This window comes from Melospiza melodia, chromosome 1, assembly GCF_035770615.1.
Source record: "Melospiza melodia melodia isolate bMelMel2 chromosome 1, bMelMel2.pri, whole genome shotgun sequence".
Classification (NCBI taxonomy): Eukaryota; Metazoa; Chordata; class Aves; order Passeriformes; family Passerellidae; genus Melospiza; species Melospiza melodia.
In genome coordinates, this window is record NC_086194.1 from 149475070 (window position 1) to 149496987 (window position 21918).

A 21918-nucleotide genomic window follows, 5' to 3' on the forward strand; every position below is an offset into this window, starting at 1 on the left:
TGAGATTTGAGGCTAAGACAACTGGGTAGACCAGTCAATGTCATTTAATATGAATAGTCTGCTGCTTGTTGGTTTTGGTTCCACAAACTCATGCATCTCCCCCTTAAACCACCAGCAAGCTCTGTACTGCACACACCAATAGAATTTGTCTGTAAATGGGTCAGTTGGGTCTGCTCTACATCAGTCAGTGTTCCTCTAATTGCTCTGGACAAAAAGCTGGAATCCCTCGTACTCCATATACATGATATAAGTGGAGCTGTTGGACATAAAGATTAAGGAGCTTGTCTAGGTATCTCTGGGAAATAAAATTTCAAAGATGTCTCAGAAATAACAGTACTCAGCTAACAGCAGATATTGTTAATGTGAATCCACCTTTTCTCCTTTACTTTTTATGTATTCTTGCTGTGCTTTTAAGTAAGTTGCTCAGTCACGTGTTTCTGCTCCTCAGAAAACTCCATGGAAGAAAACCAGAACTGTTTTTGTGCTTAGTCACAGATCTCACCACAGAACTTTTCTTATCCCCTGCCCTGGTGAGGCTTGGGCGTCTCTCACAAGGCATCAAAAAGCCGCAGGAAACAGATGCATCCCAGAGGAGCGCAGTTGGCATCACTCCCCCTTCCCGTGCTTGGGGATGGAGAGAGGGGAGGTCTCAGTCACTGTGGCAGCCAGGTGCCTTTAAAAAAAATACCCAAAATTCTTACCGCCACACGAATTCTTAAAGCAGCACCGAAAGTTACCTTTCTGGAAAGGGGACATCCGAATCTTTTGAAGCTCCCTCTGCTCTCAAGAAGGGAGAGAAACAAGCATCCATCGTACCGCCACTGACAGGCCCTCACGGAGCGTGGCCACCGCTGCAGCTGTGTTTGTTACACAACTGCTGAGTCCGCCCCGGGGCGGAGCGGCCTTGGCCATGGCCGTTCCGCCTTCCTCCGCCGCCGCCGCCCCTCGCGGAGCAGTCCCGCCAGCCATGGGCGAGCGCCGGGGCCCGGCGGCGCCGCAGGAGGCGGCGGGCCCGGAGCGGGTAAGGCCGGGCCGGGCGGGGCGGGGAGCGGGGCCGGGCCGGGCCGAGCCGGGCCGAGCGGCGGCTCCGGGAGCGGCAGCGGCAGCGCAGCCCTTGCCCGGCCGGCCCCGCGGCCTCCCCGCCCGGCCGGGCGCTGTGCTGCGCTGCCTCCCCCCCGGGCACGGCCGGGCCGCCGCGGGGGGACTCCGGCACCGGGGACCCGCTGCTTCGGACAGCCGTGGAAAGGGCAGGGGCCCGTCCCCCCGTGCCCTTGTCCCAGCCGGGCCGGGGCGCTCGGACACCGCGGCCCGGGGAGCGCTGGCAGCACCTGCGGGAGATGCGGGCCTGCGAGCGGCGGCCGCGGGCTGCGGCACGGGGCCCGGGCGTGCCGCCCCTGCCGCCCCGGCGGCTCTGCGCCTGCCGGGGCCGGGAAGGTAGAGCTCGTCCTCCTGCCCCCAGCCGCCACGGAGGCAGGTGTGGGTCTTGGTGATGCTCCCGGCTTCCCAGGCCCTGCTGACCAGGGAGGCTGCCCCTGGGAGGCGTCTGAGCTGCGTTCTGGTGTCCTCAGTATAACCATGCTAAGCCAGGCTGAGGTGTTCAAGGAGAAAGGATTATCATGGCAGGGAAACCCACGTGGTCTTCCTGAGCCCTTGTGCCTCATCAGCGCTCAAGTATCCGAAACCAGGTGTGCCATGTTAAATACGAGTATAAGGAACCCCTTACTGTGTCTCCCTGAACAGTGATGTCCTGTACTCATGCAGTGCAGTGCATGGTAGTCCTGTGATCCCCTCAAGCATGTGGAACCAGCAGGTGTTGTGCTTCTTGGACACTGTGCAGTGCAAACCATCTCTCCCAGGAATGGTGATGGACTTCCCAGTTTCACTGCTGGCGTGGCCTGTGCTGCCCAGGGCTGACCTGGATGCTTTGGGAGCTCGTGGGATGCATGTGCAGCCTTTTCTAGGGTGTGAGAGGGTTCATGGTCACAGACCACTGAGTGTATGTTCCACATCATAGTGCTGGCTCTGCCAGCACCTTTAGTTTTTTCCCTGGCTACAGCTGATGTAACTGTGATGCTTGCACATGTAGCCCAGCAGCTGTAGCTGTGGGCTCATCGTTGTATGTGTGTATATATGTTAATTATTTCCTGGTTTGCTGAATTTGAAATTAATGGAAGGTGTTTCAGTACTCCTAAGCAGTTTTTGTTGTCCATTTGGTTTATTGTCATCACCAGAAGAGCTTGTCTCTCGCAGTTGCAGTGTAACTGGGATATGATGTACTGAAGTGTGCCCAGCAAAGGGCTGATGATTAAGAGACTTCAGCATCTGTTATACGAAGAGAGGCTGTGGGTGTTGGGACTGTTCAGCCTGGAGAAGACTCCAGGGGATTTTGTGAGTGGGTGAAAATACCTAGTGGAGGGAATAAAGGAGACAGAGCCAGGCTCTTCTCAGTGGTGCCCCGTGGTGGGACTAGGGGCATTGGTCACACACTGAAGTACAAGAGGTTGCATTTACGTGTGAGAAAACACTTGTTTTTTTTGAAAGTGGTCAGATGCTAGCACAGGTTGCTCACAGAGGTTGTGTAGTCTCCATTCTTGGAGATACTGAAGCCTCATCTGGTTGACCCTGCTGGTGCAAGGGTTGGCCTGTTCCCACCAGCTTCAGCTCTTTTACACATTTAGATCATGTTGTCTGAACAGAACGAAGCATGTACACTTTATAAACTCAGTGCCCTTTGTCATTTTGGTGAGTGTTTACTGTTTTATGCACCATCATAGCATTAAGAGAAAGATCTGGGGTGCACATTGAAGGTGGTGTTGACCTAGTGACTTCTACCTTCTCCTGCCCCTCACACTCCTGCCAGTGCCTCTGGATCCAGGAAGGCAAGGCAGGAAATGCATTATGCTCCTTCAGCACAAGGTGGTGACTGCTCAGAAGCCTCAGCAGTGATCAGAATGTGCCACACACTTGAAATTGAGTCAAAGAGGATAGGATTGCCTTGTAGCCACTGCCTTCCTGCCAGTTTAGAGCCTGTGAAAGGCTCCTTGCACAGCAGCCTGCCTGTGAAACTCCTCTGCACCCTGAAGGTGATAAGGGAGGTGGGATGTAGATTATGCAGGAGGTTCCAGTATGGTGTAGCCTCTGTGACTGTCCTTTCCTTTTTTAAAATTAAAAAACCCTAAACAACCAAAACCATCTATTTAACAAAATACTGGTACAGTTTTTAAAGCCTTGGGCCAGTCAGCCTTACCTGAATCCCTGGAAAGATGATGGGACAGTTCATCCTGCAGTGGAAGACAAGAGAGTCATCAGGAGTAGTCACTGTGGATTCCCCAAAGGGAACTCGTGCTTAACCAATCTGATGACCTTCTGTGATGGGACAGTTGGCTGAATGGACGAGGGAGAGCAGTGGATTTTGTCTGCATGGGCTTTAGCCAGGCTTTTGCCAGTGTCTCCCATGGTACCCTCATAGGCAAGCTCAGAAAGCGTGAGCTGGATGAGTGGATGCTGAGGTGGATTGAGCACTGGTCTAGTTTCAAGGCTGTCACTGGTTGTGTCCCCCAGGGTTCAGTGCTGGGCCCAGTATTCTTTCACTTATCCATCAGTGACTAAGATGAAGGGGCAGATGCCTCCTCAGCAAGTTCACTGATGGCACAAAGTTGGAAGGAGCAGGCACTACCCCAGAGGGCTGTGCAGCCCTTCAGAAGGACCTGAGCAGGCTGGAGATGGGCAGAGGAATAGTCTGAAATTCAGCAATGACAAATGGGGAGGAAGGTCTGGGGAGGAATAACCCTGGGGACCAGTACAGGATGGGGGTGACCTGTTGGAAAGCGGTTCTGCAGAGAAGGATCTGGGGGGTCCGGGAGGACAGCAAACTGTCTGTGAGACAGCAGTGGCTGGGATAACAGGGAGAACTTTTGCAGTGTTTCTATTTTCAAATGGTGCAAAACCAGGTGGAATTGGCTTGATGCCATTCCCTGAGCAGGTGTGTGCTAAGTCAAGGTGGTGAACCTGCCAACTCCAAATTCTCCCAATTCCAGTGAGTTATTGAAGCCATCTATGGCCTGGGAAGTAAAAAAGGTCTTCAACTCTCATGACCTTCAGCAAAATCTCAAGATGATGCTGGGAAATCTATCTCATGTAATCGAGTAGTATTTAGAAATAGAATAAATTGGTAGAATTGTAACCCAGAATGTGCTTCAGTGATGTATTCACTGGGAATCTGGGGGTATCTATGCCAGCTGTGCAATGTGCATGGATGTTTGGGTTTTGTTTGTTTTTTTAAAATGTAAATGGCATTATTTGTTTGAGAGTATTTTCCAAATTGAAGTAAAGGAATGCTTTTTATTATGTGAGTAGTTATAATCAGACTGGGTAGGGAAAAGACTGCCTGATACTTCCAGGAAGGTAGAAATAATGGTGTTCAAAACCTTCAGCTCCCCTTCTCTGCTGTATTATATGGAACACCTTGTATACTGCCTGTGGTTAGTTATCCTCTCCAGCAGTGTCAGTGGGATCTTGGAGCCAACCCAGAAAGGCATCCTGCTTGCTGGACTTGTGATCAGTGTGTCACCAGCCCTTCTGCAGAGCTTGCACCCTGCTGTCCTGACAGCTCTTCACAGCAGTTGTTTCTGGTCGGTGCTTGGTGACATGTCTGCAGGGATGCAGGGACTGATCCTGGGAGCAGATGTCTCCAGCCAGAGGTGAGACCCTGCTCAGACCAAAAGAGCAGAGAGAGTGCTCTCTCTGCTACTTTCCACTGGCCTGTTTTCTAAATATCAGCTGTCCACACCTCCCCAGTTTGGCTGGGCTGGAGCTCTGAAGAAGAGCTGTGTGCAGATGTCCTCTGGAAGGCCCCACAGAAGGATCAGTGTGGGATGGGTGACTCCAGGCAGAGGTTTTCCTGCTGCCAGCTGCTGGGAAGAGGCACTTTAGCTTCATATTGAGGGAGAGCCTCCAGGGCAGCCTCCAGACCACGCTGTTGTGTGGGCTGCCCTCGCAGACTGCATACACAAACTTCCATGCTGAGACTCGCTGTGGCACAGGGCTGTCCTCTGCCAGTTGGGATTAGTTACTGTCATCTCCTGGCTTTCTTAAGGCAGTCAGTCCATCCAGGCCCCAATTGTGAGCATAAAGCAAAGCTGGGAGGTACCTGGGCAGTGAGCTGGGTGGAGCTGTGCTGGTGGCAGCTGCAGCACCCGTGCCGTGACCTCACTCGTGTCTCCGGTGTGTGGGACCGCAGCGGCTGATGTGGCCCCGGGCAGATTTCCCCCGTGTGCAGGGGGCTTTGTGTGTGGCACACGGGGCTTTGCCTCTGGCACACGGGGCTTTGCCTCTGGCACACGGGGCTTTGCCTCTGGCACACGGGGCTTTGCCTCTGGCACACGGGGCTTTGCCTCTGGCACACGGGGCTTTGTGTGTGGCACACGGGGCTTTGTGTGTGGCACACGGGGCTTTGTTTGTAGCACACAGGCGCTTCCTGGGAGGGGGCGCTTGCTGAGGGCTGTGCTGGTAGAACCGGGCGGGCAGCGCTCCGGGAGCTCAGATGGAGGGCGAGGGGACACCGACCCCGGGGGGCCAGGTGGGTGTCTGTGTGACACGGGTGAACTTCAGACCACACCTTTGGGATAGTGTGAGCAGGAGGAATAAATGGTGGTAACTTTAACCAGAACTGTGCTTTATTTTCAGAGCTCATCGAGTGCTGCTGAAAATGGCTCTGACCTTGATGAAGAACCTCTACTCAGAAAAAATCCCCGCCGGTTCGTCATCTTCCCCATCCAGTATCCAGACATATGGAAGATGTATAAGCAGGCTCAGGCCTCCTTTTGGACTGCAGAAGAGGTGAGCCCTGGGCCAGTGGGTTGGCAGAAGACAGTCAGACCACTGGGGTCCTGGCACATCTTTCCTAGCTCCGCTGCTGGCTTCTGTGTTGCAAAGGTTGGAGTTAATTTCATCACATCATTCATGGAAAGCAAGCTGCTTTCACAGGGTGATTCAGCAGAGCTGTTTTACTTGCTTAGTTTAGGATGAGATGGAATTGCGTCCTGGGTTGTTTCTCTGGTTATAGAGAAATCCTAAGTCACATTGCTCTGATTCATGATCAGACAGCTCAGTACCGTGCTGTGGTCTCTGAACCTGCAACTGACTCCTTGCCCATGTAAGATGCTTTGGGAAATTTCATGCTGTTCCTTAATATTAGCTACCTAAATTTCCAGACAGACAGTGTTAGTTTTGCTAAAAATGCATTTAGCTGACTCCCGATTGCCCTGGTGATGTTCTTGCCCTGGTGAGGTGCTTGTCCCATGTTACAGTGCAAGCTCTAAGTTCTTCCCCAGGGTTGCTGGTTAGCTGGACCTGAGCTCGTTTGTGGGCAGTGGTCTGCAACTGCAGAGGAGTGAGATGAAAGCACTGGCAGCCTCTAAATAGAACAGAAAACATCATGGGATGATGAGGAGCTGCTGTTTGTGGAGGTGGTATTTCATTGCCTGGCTGGGCAGCTTGCTGCACTGTTGCAGCAGATCTTCATTTAAACTGTTAAAGAAAAAGCATTTGAACTCCTGACTTACCAGCATTTCCCTTTTACTGTGTTACTGGTTCCTTCTTACACTGTCCTACCATCTGTGGGTGCTCTGCATTTTTCACATCTAGCTCTACTTTAGTGCTGTTTTGGTTCAGAAATCCTACAAACAAACAGAAAAGGCCAATGTGAAGGAAGCTGTGGTTTTCTCTCATGGCTGGGGTTTGATCTGATAGACAAGAACAGTTGCACAGCATGTGCTCCACACCATTCTTTGACAACGTGGAGGCTGAACACCTGCCAAAGGCAAAGTCCCCTCAGTCCATCTTTTGACACAGTTGGGTTTGGCTTTCTTGGAGTATCAGCATTTATTTCAAGTGAAGTTTAAGTGTCTCAGAATGAGCCCTGGTTACTGGTGTGTGTTCATACTTGTGGCAAAAAGATACTAAGGCTTTTCAAAATCTCATTTACTTATTCAATAGACACCAATTTTTATTCCAAAATACAAAAGTATAAACTGTGAAACAAGTACATGATGTTACTGTTGCAGAGAGAGGCAACAGTATTGCAGTGTCTCTGTTGTATTTGCAGTCACAAGTATTTAAATTCCCTACATGTAAAGATTTGAAAACAAATGCCAAAACTCTGCCTCAGTCACTTGACTGGGCTGCTTGTTTTTACAGAATGATAAATGCAGAAGGACAATAATGTTTTCCTTTTTTTCTTTTCATTAGGTTGATTTGTCAAAGGACCTTCCTCACTGGAACAAGCTGAAAGCAGATGAAAAATACTTTATCTCTCATGTTCTGGCATTTTTTGCAGCCAGTGATGGAATTGTAAATGAAAATCTGGTGAGAAAGACTTACAGAGGGCTTGAATATTTAGTCATGTTATTGTCTTATTAACTTTTCATTTTGGCTTTTTCACATTAATTCATAGGTTGATTTAATGTGTACTTTTTTTTCTTTCCATCTCCCCTTTGTCAATGGAACAAACAGCTTGTTTGTCTGGGAACAGTGTTTGAGTTAAAATGAGTCAGCTGTGGTCATCAGGACTCCAAATCACATCACCATTTTGAAGTTCAGTCCCTGGTTGGCTGTGGGATGTGCATTTCTGAATGAATTTTTTCTTGTACTCATGTTAATTGAAAAGTAGGGAATACAGATCATGGCTGTGCCATGTATCCCTCATTTTGGTAAAATCTGGTTTGTTCTCACTGAACAGTACCCTAGAATCTCTTAGGGCTGCAGGTGGGTGCTGCTAAAAAGGTGGGGAATTCTTCCTGTTGATATCTGTTCTGGGCTGGAGAATATCTCATCACAGGTTAGCAGTGGTATCTGTCTGCAAATGCCCAGTTTAAATCTGAAATGTTTGAATGTTTATAACATGTAGTATTTATGTGCATGTATTGCATGAAGATGCCTTATGTCATGCTGTTTATGTTTTTAGTGATGAACACAAAGTCTGAGGCTTTGTTCAGTACTAAGTGTTTAGTACTGCATTATTTTGTTGTTCTTCCCCTTTGTGCCCTTATGCTTCAGCTCTTAAATGTATTTACTTCTGTATTTACTTGCTTTATTTTCTTCTGCACCACAGCTATCCTGTTGACATGTCTGTGAGCAAAGCAGGACAGAACTGCTCCCATCCTGTCTCTGTAGCAGAGATCTGCTGTCTCTCCTGTTGAGCTCAGAGTAGTGTCATGCAGGACTGTGTTGTTGTACTCATTGCCTGCGTTCTGCTTTTGGCAGGTGGCACGTTTTAGTCAGGAGGTGCAGATCCCAGAAGCTCGTTGTTTCTATGGCTTCCAGATTCTCATTGAGAATGTTCACTCAGAGATGTACAGCTTGCTCATAGACACCTACATCAAAGATCCCAAGAAAAGGTAAACCTGGATGTGTTACAAACCTGTGGGAAATCTGTGGCTGAAGCCAGTGCCAGTGTTGTAGGGCAGCATGGCAGCTGTCTCCTGTTTTCATACTGGCTTTCTTGGGGAATTGGGGAAAGTTCTGTAAAGCTTTTGAGGCCTGCATGTCCTACCCCCAAAATGGAAAGGGGTATTACTGACCAAGGCTTATTGTGGGAGTATCAGAAGGTTAGTTAATATGTGCATAAATCTTTTATTGCTGGAAGCAAGGAGTATGTGAAATATTAAAGGTTGGATGAACTCCTTGAGGTTATGGTGCTCCTGCAGTGCTTGCTCTTACATCAGCAAAGCATCAGCCTGAGGAAATTGAGTGCTCATGATCAAAGTGGTGTTTCCAATATACTGCAGTCAATGTATTGCATCCTTTTTGTCATCAGTGCTTTTTAATGCAATTTTTGAACTGCTTATTTTTGAATGATTGACTTCACCTTTTTTGTCTGAAGAGCTTCCTAGTCCAAAAGGGACACATTTGAAAAGCAGCACTTTCCCTCAGAGACTCCATGGTGATGGTCAGGCAGACATTGCTTTCCCATCATCATGTGTTGGTGATGGTGGCAGGACTGCAAGGTTTCCTTTCAGGTTTTCAGCATAGGAACAGAGTCTGTGCATGTGGGACCTGTCCTGTTTCTTTGTGGAGTTGGGCAAGATGAGGTTTTGCTCTATGGATAGTCTGAAGTAGCTAGCTTCAAGTCTGAGAGAGACTGTGATCTGATGGGGGAGCACTCCTGGGATGGGATGTTTGAGTTCACAGCCTTCCTCCCCTGAGCCCGTGGGGATGTTGCATTCTGCACATGTGCCTCCCTCTGCCCTTTTTATCACAGATGACATTGTGGTTTAACCTGGCAGGCAGCTAACAGCACACAGCAGCTCACTCACTGCCTGCCCCTGCCCAGTGGGGTGGGAGAGAGCTGGGGAGAAAAGTAGGAACTGGTGGTTTGAGGTAAAGGCAGCTGGATAGGACAGGAAAATAACAATAATAATACTAGTAACAACAATAATAATAATAGTAGTCATAATAATAATCAAATTATGCACAATGCAGTTGCTCACTGGCCCCTGGCCAGCTTTCCCCTAGTTTATATTCTGAGCATGACATCAATGGAATATCCCTTTGGCCACTTGGGGTCTTTTCTTCTGGCTGTGTCCCCTCCCAGCTTCCTGTTCCCCCCAGCCTGCTCACTGGTGGAGTGGGGTTAGAAGCTGAAGAGTCCTGGACTTTGTGTAAACACTGCTTAGCCACACCTAAAACATCAGTATGTTATCAACATAATTCTCTTTCCAAATATAAAATATAGCACTGTACAAGCAACTAGGAAGAAAATGAACTCTATCCCAGACAAAGACAGGACAGATCATCACCTCTTTGGGGTGGGAGTGGTCTCTTACTTGGGTTACTTCAGAGCCTTGCGTAATGGGATCCTCTGTCTGGTGGAGCTGGAAGGGACAACCAGGGTAGATTTTCCTAAATCACTCTTATGATGTTTTGTCTCTGTTTTCTTCTATAGGGATTTCTTGTTTAATGCTATTGAAACAATGCCTTGTGTTAAGAAGAAAGCAGACTGGGCTCTGAAGTGGATTGAAGACCGAGAATCCACTTTTGGTGTGTAGCTTTTTATAAACTTGTTTCTGTTGCATATCACAAACTGACCTTCTGTGAGTAAGCTGCACCCCTGGAACAAGAAATTAAATTCTCCACAGATGTAGTGACTTCTGGGTCTCTGGTTTAACTAAAGAACTAGAAGTAAATTCTGGGGAGCTTGTATGTTTTTATCTTCAGGTAGAGAAATAAAGTAATGGCAGTGCCCCCTGAAATCATGTTATGAAAAATGCTCTTTTTTTATCTTTATACTGATACCCAGTATTAATTTATACTGAATAACTCTGGTTTCCTCAGTTTTTGCTTGTAGACCTTATTTTCTGGTTTTGATTATTTCTTCTAGTTGGTTCTTATTTTTCACTCAGTGTTCAGAACTGGGCAGCTGAAGTTTTTGCAAGTCCAGGTATTTTCTGTGTTCATGTTCCTACAGAGAAATCCATGGGTTTTTTTGTAACTGAGGCATGACTGAACCTGTACAAAAAAGATTCAAGAACCATCTATTTCTGGTGTTTCTGGTTTGCTGTTGGGACCAGGTTTCTAGTTTTTGCATCTCATTTTACAGCTGGGACAGTGGCTCAGTTTCCATCAGTGTGCTGCAGGACATCCTTAGAAATGTTCTGCATTCAGCATTACAGTCTTGACTTGGAAGGGTTTGCTGTAGCTGAAATGCATAATGGGTGCACTCTGGTGAATTTTTTAAAGCAAACATCCTGTGTATTTTGAGAAAGTGTAGGAGATGTAGAGATTCAGCCTGGTGAACAAAATAAATCTGAACATTGTTCTTTTGCAGCATCTGTTCACAGCTCTTGTTTGAGAGAGGTTCTTGTTTGTAGCTGTACATTGTTCTGTCCTGGCTCCCACTGCCTCCCTGGTCTGGCTTTGCTTGCTGTGTGTGAAACCCCTTCATCATCCCTTTGTTTGGCTCCCAGCAGTGTGGGGTGTGCCAGGAATCAGAAAGTTCCCTGACTCAAAAAGCAGTGTGCCCCCTGCTCCCTGCCCCCAAGCTTAATGCATTTTATCCAAATAAGTAATCAGTCTTCTGCTTCATTAAACCTATATTTTATAAGCAGCCTTTCTCCATTCCTGTATAGCAGTAGCCTACAAGATTTTTAGTGTTGCCAGGAAAAAATCTTTCTTTAATAACTTCTGTGATACTTGTAAGTTGGTATTGCTCTCTGTGCTTTTTCCTAATTTGGATTTCTTCTGATGAGCCAGTGGTTGACATTTGTATCTCATAGAGGAAGTGAGACATCTGGCTACTTTGGGTTATTTTTTAAAACAAAATTCTGTGCAGTTCTTAGTGGAAAAGGCACCAGAACTTAGTGCCAAAGCTCTTCATGTCGGAACATACACAATGAGCCTGTGAAGTTGTTTGAAGTAGTGTACATGGAGGGATGTGGCTTCACTAAACAGTCAGATGGTCTTGTAGTCTGAAGAAATACATTCATGTAGAGAACAGGGAGAACTGGGACCAATAATGCCTTGCTTTCCTTGGACTGAAGGTGGCATAATACAAGTAGTTATTTGTGTCTTGACTTATATTCTGTGAAAGGACTTTCACTCCTTTAAGAATATGGTTTATGTAGATTCCCAACAAGAATAAATTGTGGTGTAGGGTTTTTCATGTGATTTATGAGATTGGCCCTTTTCTCAGTTTTGGCTGTCAGTTACACAGCTGCTTTCCTGCCTTTCAGGAGAAAGAGACAGTGGAGTACTAATGTCTAGGCCACTTTGGACAATTACTTTCTTTTGCTTCTGACCTGTGGCAGTTCAGTGGTTCAGTGCCCTGGTTCTCCAGTTCTGCTGGGGTTGTTATGGCTGAGTGCTGTGGGGTGTGTAGACCCACTGTGCATCAGGATCTGCTGACAGATGTGGTCAAAAAGCATCTGGTACCACGAGGGAGATTGCTTTTCTCCAGCATCACTCTGTCTGATGCAAATGGTGCCTCTTGCTGATGAGCAATAGAGCAATTTGTGTCTAACAAAAAATGTGTTATGTTAAACAGGTGAGAGAGTGGTTGCCTTTGCTGCAGTGGAAGGCATCTTCTTTTCGGGTTCCTTTGCTGCTATATTTTGGCTGAAGAAGAGGGGCCTGATGCCTGGATTGACTTTCTCCAATGAACTTATTAGCAGAGATGAGGTAATGTGACATGTCCTACACACTATTTGGGAAGAAATGTGAGTTTCCAGGGCAAGGGTAGAATTATATTTGTGAAGAACCCATAATCTTGACAGAGGAAGGGGAAGGAAGCAGACTTTTACCAATAATTACACAATCATAGAATCATTTTGGTTGCAAAAGACCTTTAAGATCACTGAATCAAACTGTTAACCTACCACTGCCATGTCCCCTGCTAAACCATGCCCCTAAAGTACGACATTCATATCTTTTAAATACCTTCAGGGATGGTGAACCACTTCCTTGGACAGACTATTCTAATGCTTGACAGCAATTGCCATGAAGTCTTTTGTAATATCCAGTCTAATCTCCTGCTTGATGCAACTTGAGGCTGTTTCCTCTTGTCCTGTCGCTTGGAAGAGGGTGACCCACACCTCACTACAACCTTCTCTCAGGCAGCTGTAGAGAGCTCAGGTCTCCCCTGAGCCTCCTTCTCTCCAGTCTAAATACCTCCATCTCCCTCAGCCAGTCCTCCTAAGACTGGTGCTCCAGACCCTTTGCTAGCTTTGTTGCCCTTCCCTGGACTTGCTACAGCACCTCAGTGTCCTTCTTGTAGTGAGGGGCCCAAAACTGAGCACAGGATTCAAGATATGACCTCATCAATGCCAAGAGGACAATCACTGCCCTGATCCTTTTGCCAAGCTATTCCTCACACAAGCCAGGAGGCTTCTGGCCTTCTTGGCCACCTGGGCACACACTGGCTCATGTTCAGCTGCTCTCAACCAGCACCCTCAGGTCCTTTTCCACTGGGCTGCTTTCCAGCCACTCTGTCCAAGTCTGTAGCACTGCATGGGGTTGTTGTGGCACAAATGCAGGACCTGGTGTTTGGCCTTGTGGAACCTCACACCATTGTCTTCAGTCCACTGATCCAGCCTGTCCACATCCCTCTGCCTTCCTAGCCTCCAGCAGATGAACATTCCTACCAAACTTGGTGTCATCTGCAAACTGACTGAGGGTGCACTGAATGCACTTTACCACTGATAAAGGTATGAAAGAGGACTGGCCACTCAGGCCAGTAACATATATATGTATATATAGTGTACATAACATAGCACAACTGAGTCCTAAGGAGCACTGCCTGTGGCAGCCACCAACTGCCTTTAATTCTTACCATGTTTTGTGGCCTGGCCAACCAGACAGTTTTATACCCAGCAAACAGCACTGATGAACTTAAAGCCTGGGTGCCACTGGGTCCCTCAGCAGAAATACCTGTTTTTAAAGGGAGTAAACATAAACACTGGTGTCCCAATTGTGATTTGACCCCAGCCAGCAATCAAACCCCATGTAACCACTCTCTCACTCCCCCACCAGTAGTATCAGGGAGAGAATCAGAAGGGTAAAAGATGGAAAACTCATGGGTTGATGTGAAGATAGTTTAATAGGGAAACCAAAAGTCACACACACACGAGCAAATCAAAACAAGGAATTAATTCAATGTTTTCCATGGGCAGGTGTTCAGCCATCTCTAGGAGGGCAGGGCTCCATCAGGTGCAACAGTGACTTGGGAAGGCAAATGGCATTACTCCAAAGGCACCCCACCCCCTTCATTGTTCCTTCTTCCCCCCATTTTATATACTGAATGTCACATGGTCTGGAATATCCCTTTGGTCAGTTTGGGTCACCTGTCCTAGCTCTGGACAGGTGTTGTGTCTCCTCCCAACCTCCCATGCACTCCCAGCTTCCTCACCTGGGTGGCAGTACAAGAAGCAGAAAAGGCCTTGGCTCTGTGTAAGCCCTGCTCAGCAATGGCAAAAACATCTCAGTGTTATCAGCCCTGTGTTCAGCACAAATCCAAAACACAGACCCATACTGTACTTGAAGAACACCAACCCTACCCCAAAACAGCACACCAGCCAAAACCAGCACACCAATGTATATAGTATTATCAAAAAGAGGGGTTTTTTAGATTGAAGGGGATGTTTGTTTTCCTGTGCTGTGAAGGGAGGCGAAGGCCCAGCTGCTCAAGGGGTGGGGTGGAATTGCATGGTCCCCAGCTGCAGGGGGGCTGGCTGGAGCAAGGACCTGGATAGTGTGTGACTGAGACTTGCTGTGCCTCAGCTGCTTCAGGCAGGTTCAGGTGGGCTCCAAGTACCACTCCTCACTTGCTTCTGGTTATGGGTCCCAGAGCTTGCAGACAGCCACCTGCATCCCTCACCAAGGCAGCTGTGTCAGGTTGCTGCAGAAGCAGCAGATACCACTCCTCTCCATGGGCTTGTGTTGCTGCACAGCAATAAACTCTCCTGGGAGGGGGCAACTACAGATCTGCCTTTGAGGAGAGTGCATCTTAACTTAGGATGTGAGGTGTGTGAGGGGCTGCATGTCAGCACACCAGATATGACAGACCACTTACAAGTGCCCCTTCTTTGCACTGCTTCCTTCTTTCTTTTTCCTTTCTCCCTGCAAGTTGGCAGCTGTTGTTTATGGCTGGGGACTGTGCACTGCACTGCTTACATCACTGTCAGCACTGAAAAACTAGAAAGACCAGTTTTGTATGCAGTATAAACTTGCTAGTGGTTGTAACTTAGCAGAGTTGGTCTTAATGTGTAAAGAGCTTTTTTATAATGGAAGTAATTTTCATGGGTTAGATAAATTGCTTTGAAATGAGACATCTTATGGTATGTCTTTAAAAGACACTTTTGAAGAAAGTTATATGATGAGTAAGGAAAACCAAATAGTTCTTCACCTTCCTTGTGTCTTTTGTGAGTCATCATGAACTGATCCATTTGTGTGAGGCAGGATTTGTCTGTTACAGGGATCACTTGCAGGTGAGTGAATGTAACTGTACTTTTCTGCAGAGTCAAGCACCAAAAGACTAAAATTTTCTTGAGCTCTGCTGGCATAATCCCAACTGCAGTTCTGTTATGAAGGTTAAAGCTTGGTGCACAGAGCACCTGCATTGAAACCCAGTGGCAGTAAAAAGAATCCACAGTGGAAAACTACAAACTGTTTTTTGATGCACCTGGACAGATAAATGATCAACGCTCAAAATGTGTTTTTTGAGCTGCTGGCTCTGCTCCCAGGCTGTTCTTGAGCTGATGCTTAAAGGTGCAAAGCTGGTAGGAGCACCAGTCAGCAGAGCACATGGGTTCATGGAGAGGCCAGGCATGTCCTGCATCCTGCTGGTGGTGCTGCCCTGGATAAGACCATGGGAAGCCTTGCAGCAGGCAGCTACTGCAGTCACTAGAGGGGAGGATATTTCCCAAATTACATAACTTCAGGGCTGTTTCATGACCTTAATCAGAAGGATTTTATAGACTTTCCAAAAAGGTTTTCACAGAATCACAGTGTTGTTAGGGTTGGAAGGGTCCTCTGCAAATCCAAGCAGGGTCACCTGAAGCAGCTGACACAAGAAGGTGTCCAGGTGGGTTTGAAATGTCTCCAGAGAGGGAGGCTCTGCAATCACCCTGGGCAGCCTGTTCCAGTGCTCTGTCACACTTGATGTGAAGAAGTTCTTTCTCATATTGAGGTGCAACTTCTTGTGTTTTAGTTTACAGCCATTGCTCCTCATGCTGTTTCTGGGCACCACTGATAAGAGTCTGGCACCCTCCCCTTGGCACCTAGCTGTCCTGGCTTCAGCCAATGACAGGGTTAATTTTTTGCAGTAACTGTGAGGGGTAGACCCTGAAGCTGTGTGGCTAAGACCCTACTGTTATTGGGTACCATCTCAGGTCATTGACAGGGGTGGGGAAAAGAAGGTACTCCCTCTCTTGCTTTTGAGAAGAAGGGTGTTCCTTCCAGTGGGAAAAAATGTAGTTGGGAAAAGCAGGGGTATGTGTCATGGGTTTCCATGAAAATAGCTTCTTTGTCTTACACATTTTGTTGTTCATATTGCTGTTACCATTCCTTTTGTAATCTCGTTGTTTCCAGTAAATTGTTCTTACCCATCCTGTGATTTTCACCTTTTGTGCCTCCATTCAGAGTAGGAAGGGGCAAGGGGAGGCCAAGGGTGTCTTGGTGGTGGCAGGGAGCAAGCAAGTGGCATCTGGTTTGGGAGAGTCTCGGTAGGGGCACTGAACTGGGGAGTACCATTCCTAAACCACAACACCACCTTTGAGATAAGTATATGCATCAATGAGATCCCCTCTCAGTGTTCTCCAGATTAAACAGGCCCAGCTCCTGCAGTCTCTTCTCATTAAAAGATGCTCCAGACCCCTCATCATTTTTGTGACCTCTGCTGGACCCTCTCCAGTAGCTCCTTGTCTCTTCCATACTGAGGATCCCAGAACTGGACACAGCAGTCCGGGTGTGACCTCACCAGGGATGGGCAGAGGGAGAGGATCACCTCGCTTGACCTGCTGGCCACTGTTCCCAATGCACCCTGAGACACCCTTGGCCCTTCTGATCACATGAGCACTGCAGGCTCAGTCACCTTGTTACCCACTGAGACTCCCAGCTCTGTTGCAGCAGAACAGCTATCTAGTAGGTCAGCCCCCAGGTTTTTCTTTGACCCTTGGTAGTGATAATATTAGATTGTCTTGCAGCCCATAGTCTGCCAAATTCTTTCTGATTGGTTTTCACTCTGGATGTGCCCTCTTGGTGTTTATTGGCTGTAATCACCACCTTGCAGTTGAGAGGAGAGATGGTAGCACAGTGCTCCTTTAGGCTGGCAGTGGTAGGTGTGGCCGAAGCAAGTTAAAGAGAAGCTGAGGTGTCTGTTGGAGCAGCTGTCTGGGGTTGCTTGTCTCCTGGTATTTTCTTACCTTGGCAGGAGACTTTTCTGGAAATCCTGGAAAGGAGCACAGTTTACTAGGCTCTGTGCAGGATAGCTGAGCGAAATGAGAAGGGAACTTTAGTTGGAGAAGAGATGATTTGTTAATCTTGAGTTTGGTGACTTTAATCTGAATCTGCCTTTCTGAAAGTGCTGTTGGGAGAAGCAAGGGAAGAAATGCTACTGAAAGAATTTAAATCAAGTATCTCAAAGCAAAGGGCAGGTAAACAGCCTGTTTTAACTCACAAGTAGTTTTGCAGATCTTGATGTAGAAGTCTTTCAGCATAATCATCCCTGACAGGAGGCAGAGACCAGCAAGGCTCTGTGTAGGATCACTCACAGTAGAGCAGCCCTCAGAAAAGTTTTACCTGAGAAACATGTATGCTGAACATTATTTTGGCACAGGTGGCATGTGTTAGATTTGAGATGTTACTGGATTGTAAACTACAAGTGATAACATTAAGGCTTTCATAAAAGCAGAAGGCTGGGAAACTTCAACCCAACTGACACTGCCTGAAAATAAGAGCAAACTATGTGGAAGAGCAGAAAACTGACTGTGTTTTTCATTGTTCTCTTATTTCAGGGTCTGCACTGTGATTTTGCTTGTCTAATGTTCCATTATTTAGTGAACAGACCATCAGAAGAGCGAGTGTGTGAGATCATCGTTAATGCTGTAGAGATTGAGCAGGTAATCCTGGCTGTGACAGCATTGTGGCAGCACAGGCTCAGTCTGAGGTGTGAAAATAAACAAATTAACTTCCAACTTTTGGGATTCCATGTTTGATTCTTGGCTCATGCTTCATTCCTGATGCATTATACTGTTCCTTCCCTCTTCCTTAACGGTGACAATAAGAGTCAGAGACTTTCTGATTCAGTTGTCAAGCAACTGGGGCAAGCTGAAGCTGGCAGCTGGTTTTCTCCTTAATGACAGAAAGGAAGAAAAGCTGTCTTATTTGATGTTGAATAGAATAGTTAAGAGTTGGAAGGAACCTACAGTAATCAACTGCAGCTGTCTCTTAGAGAGCAGTTTGTTTACATCTGTCCTTTCAGGATCCTTGTCTCTCCCTATTGTATTCACATCTCTGCTTGTCCTCAGGAGAAGGCAGGGTCTGTTCTGGCCATGAGTATCATGCTGTCTTCTGGCTTTTCCTGAGGTTGATGTCAGGTTCTTTCATGTGAAGTGCTGCCCTTTCTGCAGGCACAAGTTTCTGCATGGCTGAGTGCTTGGCAAGATTTTAGTTTAGCTTTCTTTCCTGTTGTTATCTAACTACTGTGATGATGACAAATGCCCTGCTTTGTCTCACAACACTGAGACAGGTGTGCATTGGTGCCTGAATATACACATGACTGGGTTCAGCACTCATATATATCACTGCCCTCTCATCTGTCACTGTAATGGCTGGAAGCCAGGAAAACTGGTGATTTCTTGATCTATCCCTGCTCCCACTTGTATGGTCTGTAGGTTTATTGAAGTTGGAGCTTAAGTTTACACTGAAGCTTATGCTGGGGGATTGGAGAAAAGCAGATTAGAGGGAGGGGCAGTGATAAAAATCTTATGCCTTTTCCAGAGTAACAGGCTAAAAATAAAGGAAGATACAAACAGTTACTGAAAACAGAAGGTATTTGTTGAATTTAGTAATGCAAGTTATTTATTTAGACAACTTCCTGGGGAGCCTGGAACATCACAAATTATGTTACTGTGAAACACAGGTGTCTTCTGTCCTTTTCTCCTATTTTTTTCTTAAATTTCATTTCTCTAAATGTCATCTGTATTTTAACTTCTAGGAGTTTCTAACTGAGGCATTACCTGTGGGTCTGATTGGAATGAATTGCACCTTGATGAAACAATACATTGAATTTGTTGCAGACCGGTTACTGATGGAGCTTGGGTTCTCAAAGGTAAGAGATGCAATTGCCCCAAATGCTGGCCTGCCAGTGCAGCCCACGGGAACTGTCAGTACAAAGCACTCCCTTGTCGTGCTGGGGAGCAGATCATATTTAGCACATGGACTTCCTGTGAGTGACAGCTGAAACCACAGCATTCATACCTATGGTTCACTGTAAAAGAGCAAGAACAATTTAGGCCTTTGTTTCCCTTCAGCTGCTCAGCAGGTTTGTAATGGGAAATGTAAGCTGTGCTCAGATGCTGCAATGCTTGAAGAATAACATGCACCTTGCACAAGTGAGCTAAACCACAGACCAAACTCCTGGGAGTGGCAGTGCTGAATTTGCTTCAAGAGGGGTCTGTGGATCCTATAGGATATTGCAGCCAGAGGTGGTCTAGATGGAAACAGTTTGACAGTTTTGTTTGTGGTGGGGTTTTTAAAGCATTATTTCCCTGTCAGAATCACCAGTGTGTTTTCCTTCCCCAGGTCTTTAATGCAGAAAATCCTTTTGATTTCATGGAGAATATTTCTCTGGAAGGAAAAACAAATTTCTTTGAGAAGCGGGTTTCGGAATATCAACGTTTTGCTGTTATGGCAGAAACAATGGACAATGTCTTCACTCTGGATGCAGATTTTTGACCAATTGGCAAATGAATGGTGACTGTTTCCCTCTCCTCATCTCCCTTTATGCTGTGAAGTTGACTTAATTTCTTCTCATGGAAATCAGAGTCTACTGGGATATTTTTCCTGGGTTTTCATGTTGTTTGTCAGAGGAGTAAATATATTTCTCTCTGTGTCATTTGAAAAAAAAAAAAAAAGGGGGATCATTTGTAAGAACTTCTGGCTTTGTAAAAGGATGGCCTTTTTAAGATTCCCTTGATTCATCTGCTGTCAATGCTGTCTTTAAAAATGACATGGAATGGTTGCTACTACTTTTTTAAGACTTTGGTAGTGTTTTAAGAAAGCAAACTGCATATTTACCTCATGTTATGGTATTTTAATCTGAAAACCAGCTGAGGTATCACTCCATGTAAAAATGTTGCTATAAATTATTTTCCTCTTTCCTGTTTTCATGTTTATAGATTTGGTATAGAGTAAAAGCTCTTCTGTTTCATCCTGTTGCAGATACAGTAATAATTGAATGTGGGGAAACCTTAATGAGTCTGAAATATAGAATGTTATTAAACCTGGGAAATATGGGTAATCTCCCCATTAACCTGGATTCTGGTCTGAAAAATTTTTACTCAGGTTGGAAAACTGATGGGTCTTGGTAGGCATTTAATTCAAATGCATGAGATTCTTGTGTTACAGCTGTTACTGAACAGGTCAGTGGACTTTGAATGGTCCTTGAAAAGGCACACCTGTTAACAGTGGAGAAAAAACACATCCTGTAGTTCTTTGGCTTGTGCTGCCTGTTTTCCCATGCTTCACTGATCAAGTGCCTTATTAAGCAATCTGTTGTTGTATTTGTAATCATCTGACACTGAAACAGCCAGCTCTGGGTGTTGTCCATCTCACCTTGTCGTGCTGGGTGGTTTGATATTCTCCCTTTCTTGGTTGCACTTGTGCACTGAAGGGGTGAGAAGACATGTCATTCCAAGGGATTATCCCTTGAGGTGCTACAAACAGACTCCTGGGGCTGTGAGGAAGCACCCAGTAATGTAAGCAGGTACATCAGGTTGTGTGTCTGCTGTGAATCATTGGAACCATTGTCACAGAAGAGCTTCTGAAAGAAGGTATTAAACATTTCAAAAACAAACCAGAAGTAATATGGAACAGCAGCATCTTACAAAGGACTGTTAGGTTTTTGATTGTGTGCCTGAAAACTGTTTGTAATTTTTTGATACCACATGGAGAGAATGGAGTGATTGAAGAGTGGTTAATGCACTGCAGTGGTGCTTGGGGTGGAAGGGATGCTATTCAGCTGTACCTGGCTTATCTGCAAATAAATAGTCTCTTTTTTCCAAGATGAACTGAATATACAAGAGCTAGACAAAGGGTTCTGCTTTATTAAACCCAAGCATTTTTCATAATATTCATAATTTTGTGGAAGAGCTTTTGTAAGTCTTACGGTTGCAAATATCTTGTGCTGCTTTTGATATACCTGGCATGAGCCAAACTGACAGCCCAGGGTTATCAGTGATGGGGTAGCACAAGTGTTATTTCCTTGCCAGCCCAGACCAGCCATAGTCCTGGGTACCTGAGTTCCATGGAACAGGTCCACTGCCTTAACATAGTTCCCAGTGAACAACTCTCCCTGCTGTAAAAATAAGCAGCAAAATTCACTCTGTTTTTTTTAGTCTCTTTTTAGTAAAAGATCAGGAGTATGTACTGAACATGGAAATGGAACAGCTTTTTTTTTTCCTAGAGAAGAGCCTGCATCATTTGACATAAGGTACTTGGAAGAGAGCAGAGTGGAACATTGAGAATACAGAGAAAAGCTGGAACTGGTGGCCCTCACTAACATCGTGGAACTGCAAGAGAACTGTGGACTCAGAAGGAAAACTCAGTGCCTTTTGGAAATTCTGAGTTGATAGGGCAGAAGGAGAAAATACTGTAAATGGGTCTGTTGTTGGAGTAATGGAACCTATTATGTCACTGAAAGTACTAAAAAGTATTTATTTTGAGTCTTGTGAATTATGATGAGAGTATAGAGAGTGTTCTAATATGAAACTGCAATGTGCTCAGGTTCTGTAAATGTCTGTGAGATACCAAAGTCTGGTACAACGGCTCCCACTCGATTTGTGTGTAAAATATGTGTGTTGTTCAATAAAATCTGAGTGTGGGGAAGCCCATGCCTTCATTTACAAATTACATGCTTCCTTGTGAAATCCAAAGTGATAAAATTGGGATATGACAGAGTAAGTCAGTATTCACAGCTTTTGGATTGTGGGAGAAAGTTGTGAGTGCTCCATATATTGTCTTGCACTTTTTGGAGCTCTTGACTTGCTCTTTCTTGTTCCTGGAAATAGGTTTTGCAGTCTAGTGAGCAGACAAGTGGGTTTGGTGTTTGTTTGTTTTGTTTTGTTTTTAATTGGGATTTTCTGGCACAAGGAGAAATCTTTTGGGTGTCTGTAAGGTTCAGTGAAGAAACACTCCAAAAATATATTG

General features: G+C 46.1%; 1 protein-coding gene across 2 annotated transcripts; it reads left to right on the plus strand.

Moving 5' to 3' along the window:
• The first annotated feature begins 895 nt into the window (after nt 1-895).
• Nucleotides 896-21621, plus strand: RRM2B (ribonucleotide reductase regulatory TP53 inducible subunit M2B). Of its 2 annotated transcripts, XM_063171551.1 has the most exons (10): nt 896-1021; nt 5686-5838; nt 7249-7365; nt 8263-8396; nt 9944-10038; nt 12041-12174; nt 17505-17609; nt 18707-18820; nt 19294-19464; nt 21176-21621. In XM_063171551.1, exons 1-9 carry the CDS (start codon nt 911-913, stop codon nt 19444-19446), a joined length of 1116 nt encoding a protein of 371 aa, XP_063027621.1. In that variant the 5' UTR covers nt 896-910; the 3' UTR covers nt 19447-19464; nt 21176-21621. The 2 variants fall into 2 exon arrangements, with proteins under 2 accessions (XP_063027621.1, XP_063027612.1); XM_063171542.1 differs by having other exon boundaries at nt 19294-21621.
• The last annotated feature ends 297 nt before the right edge of the window (nt 21622-21918 follow it).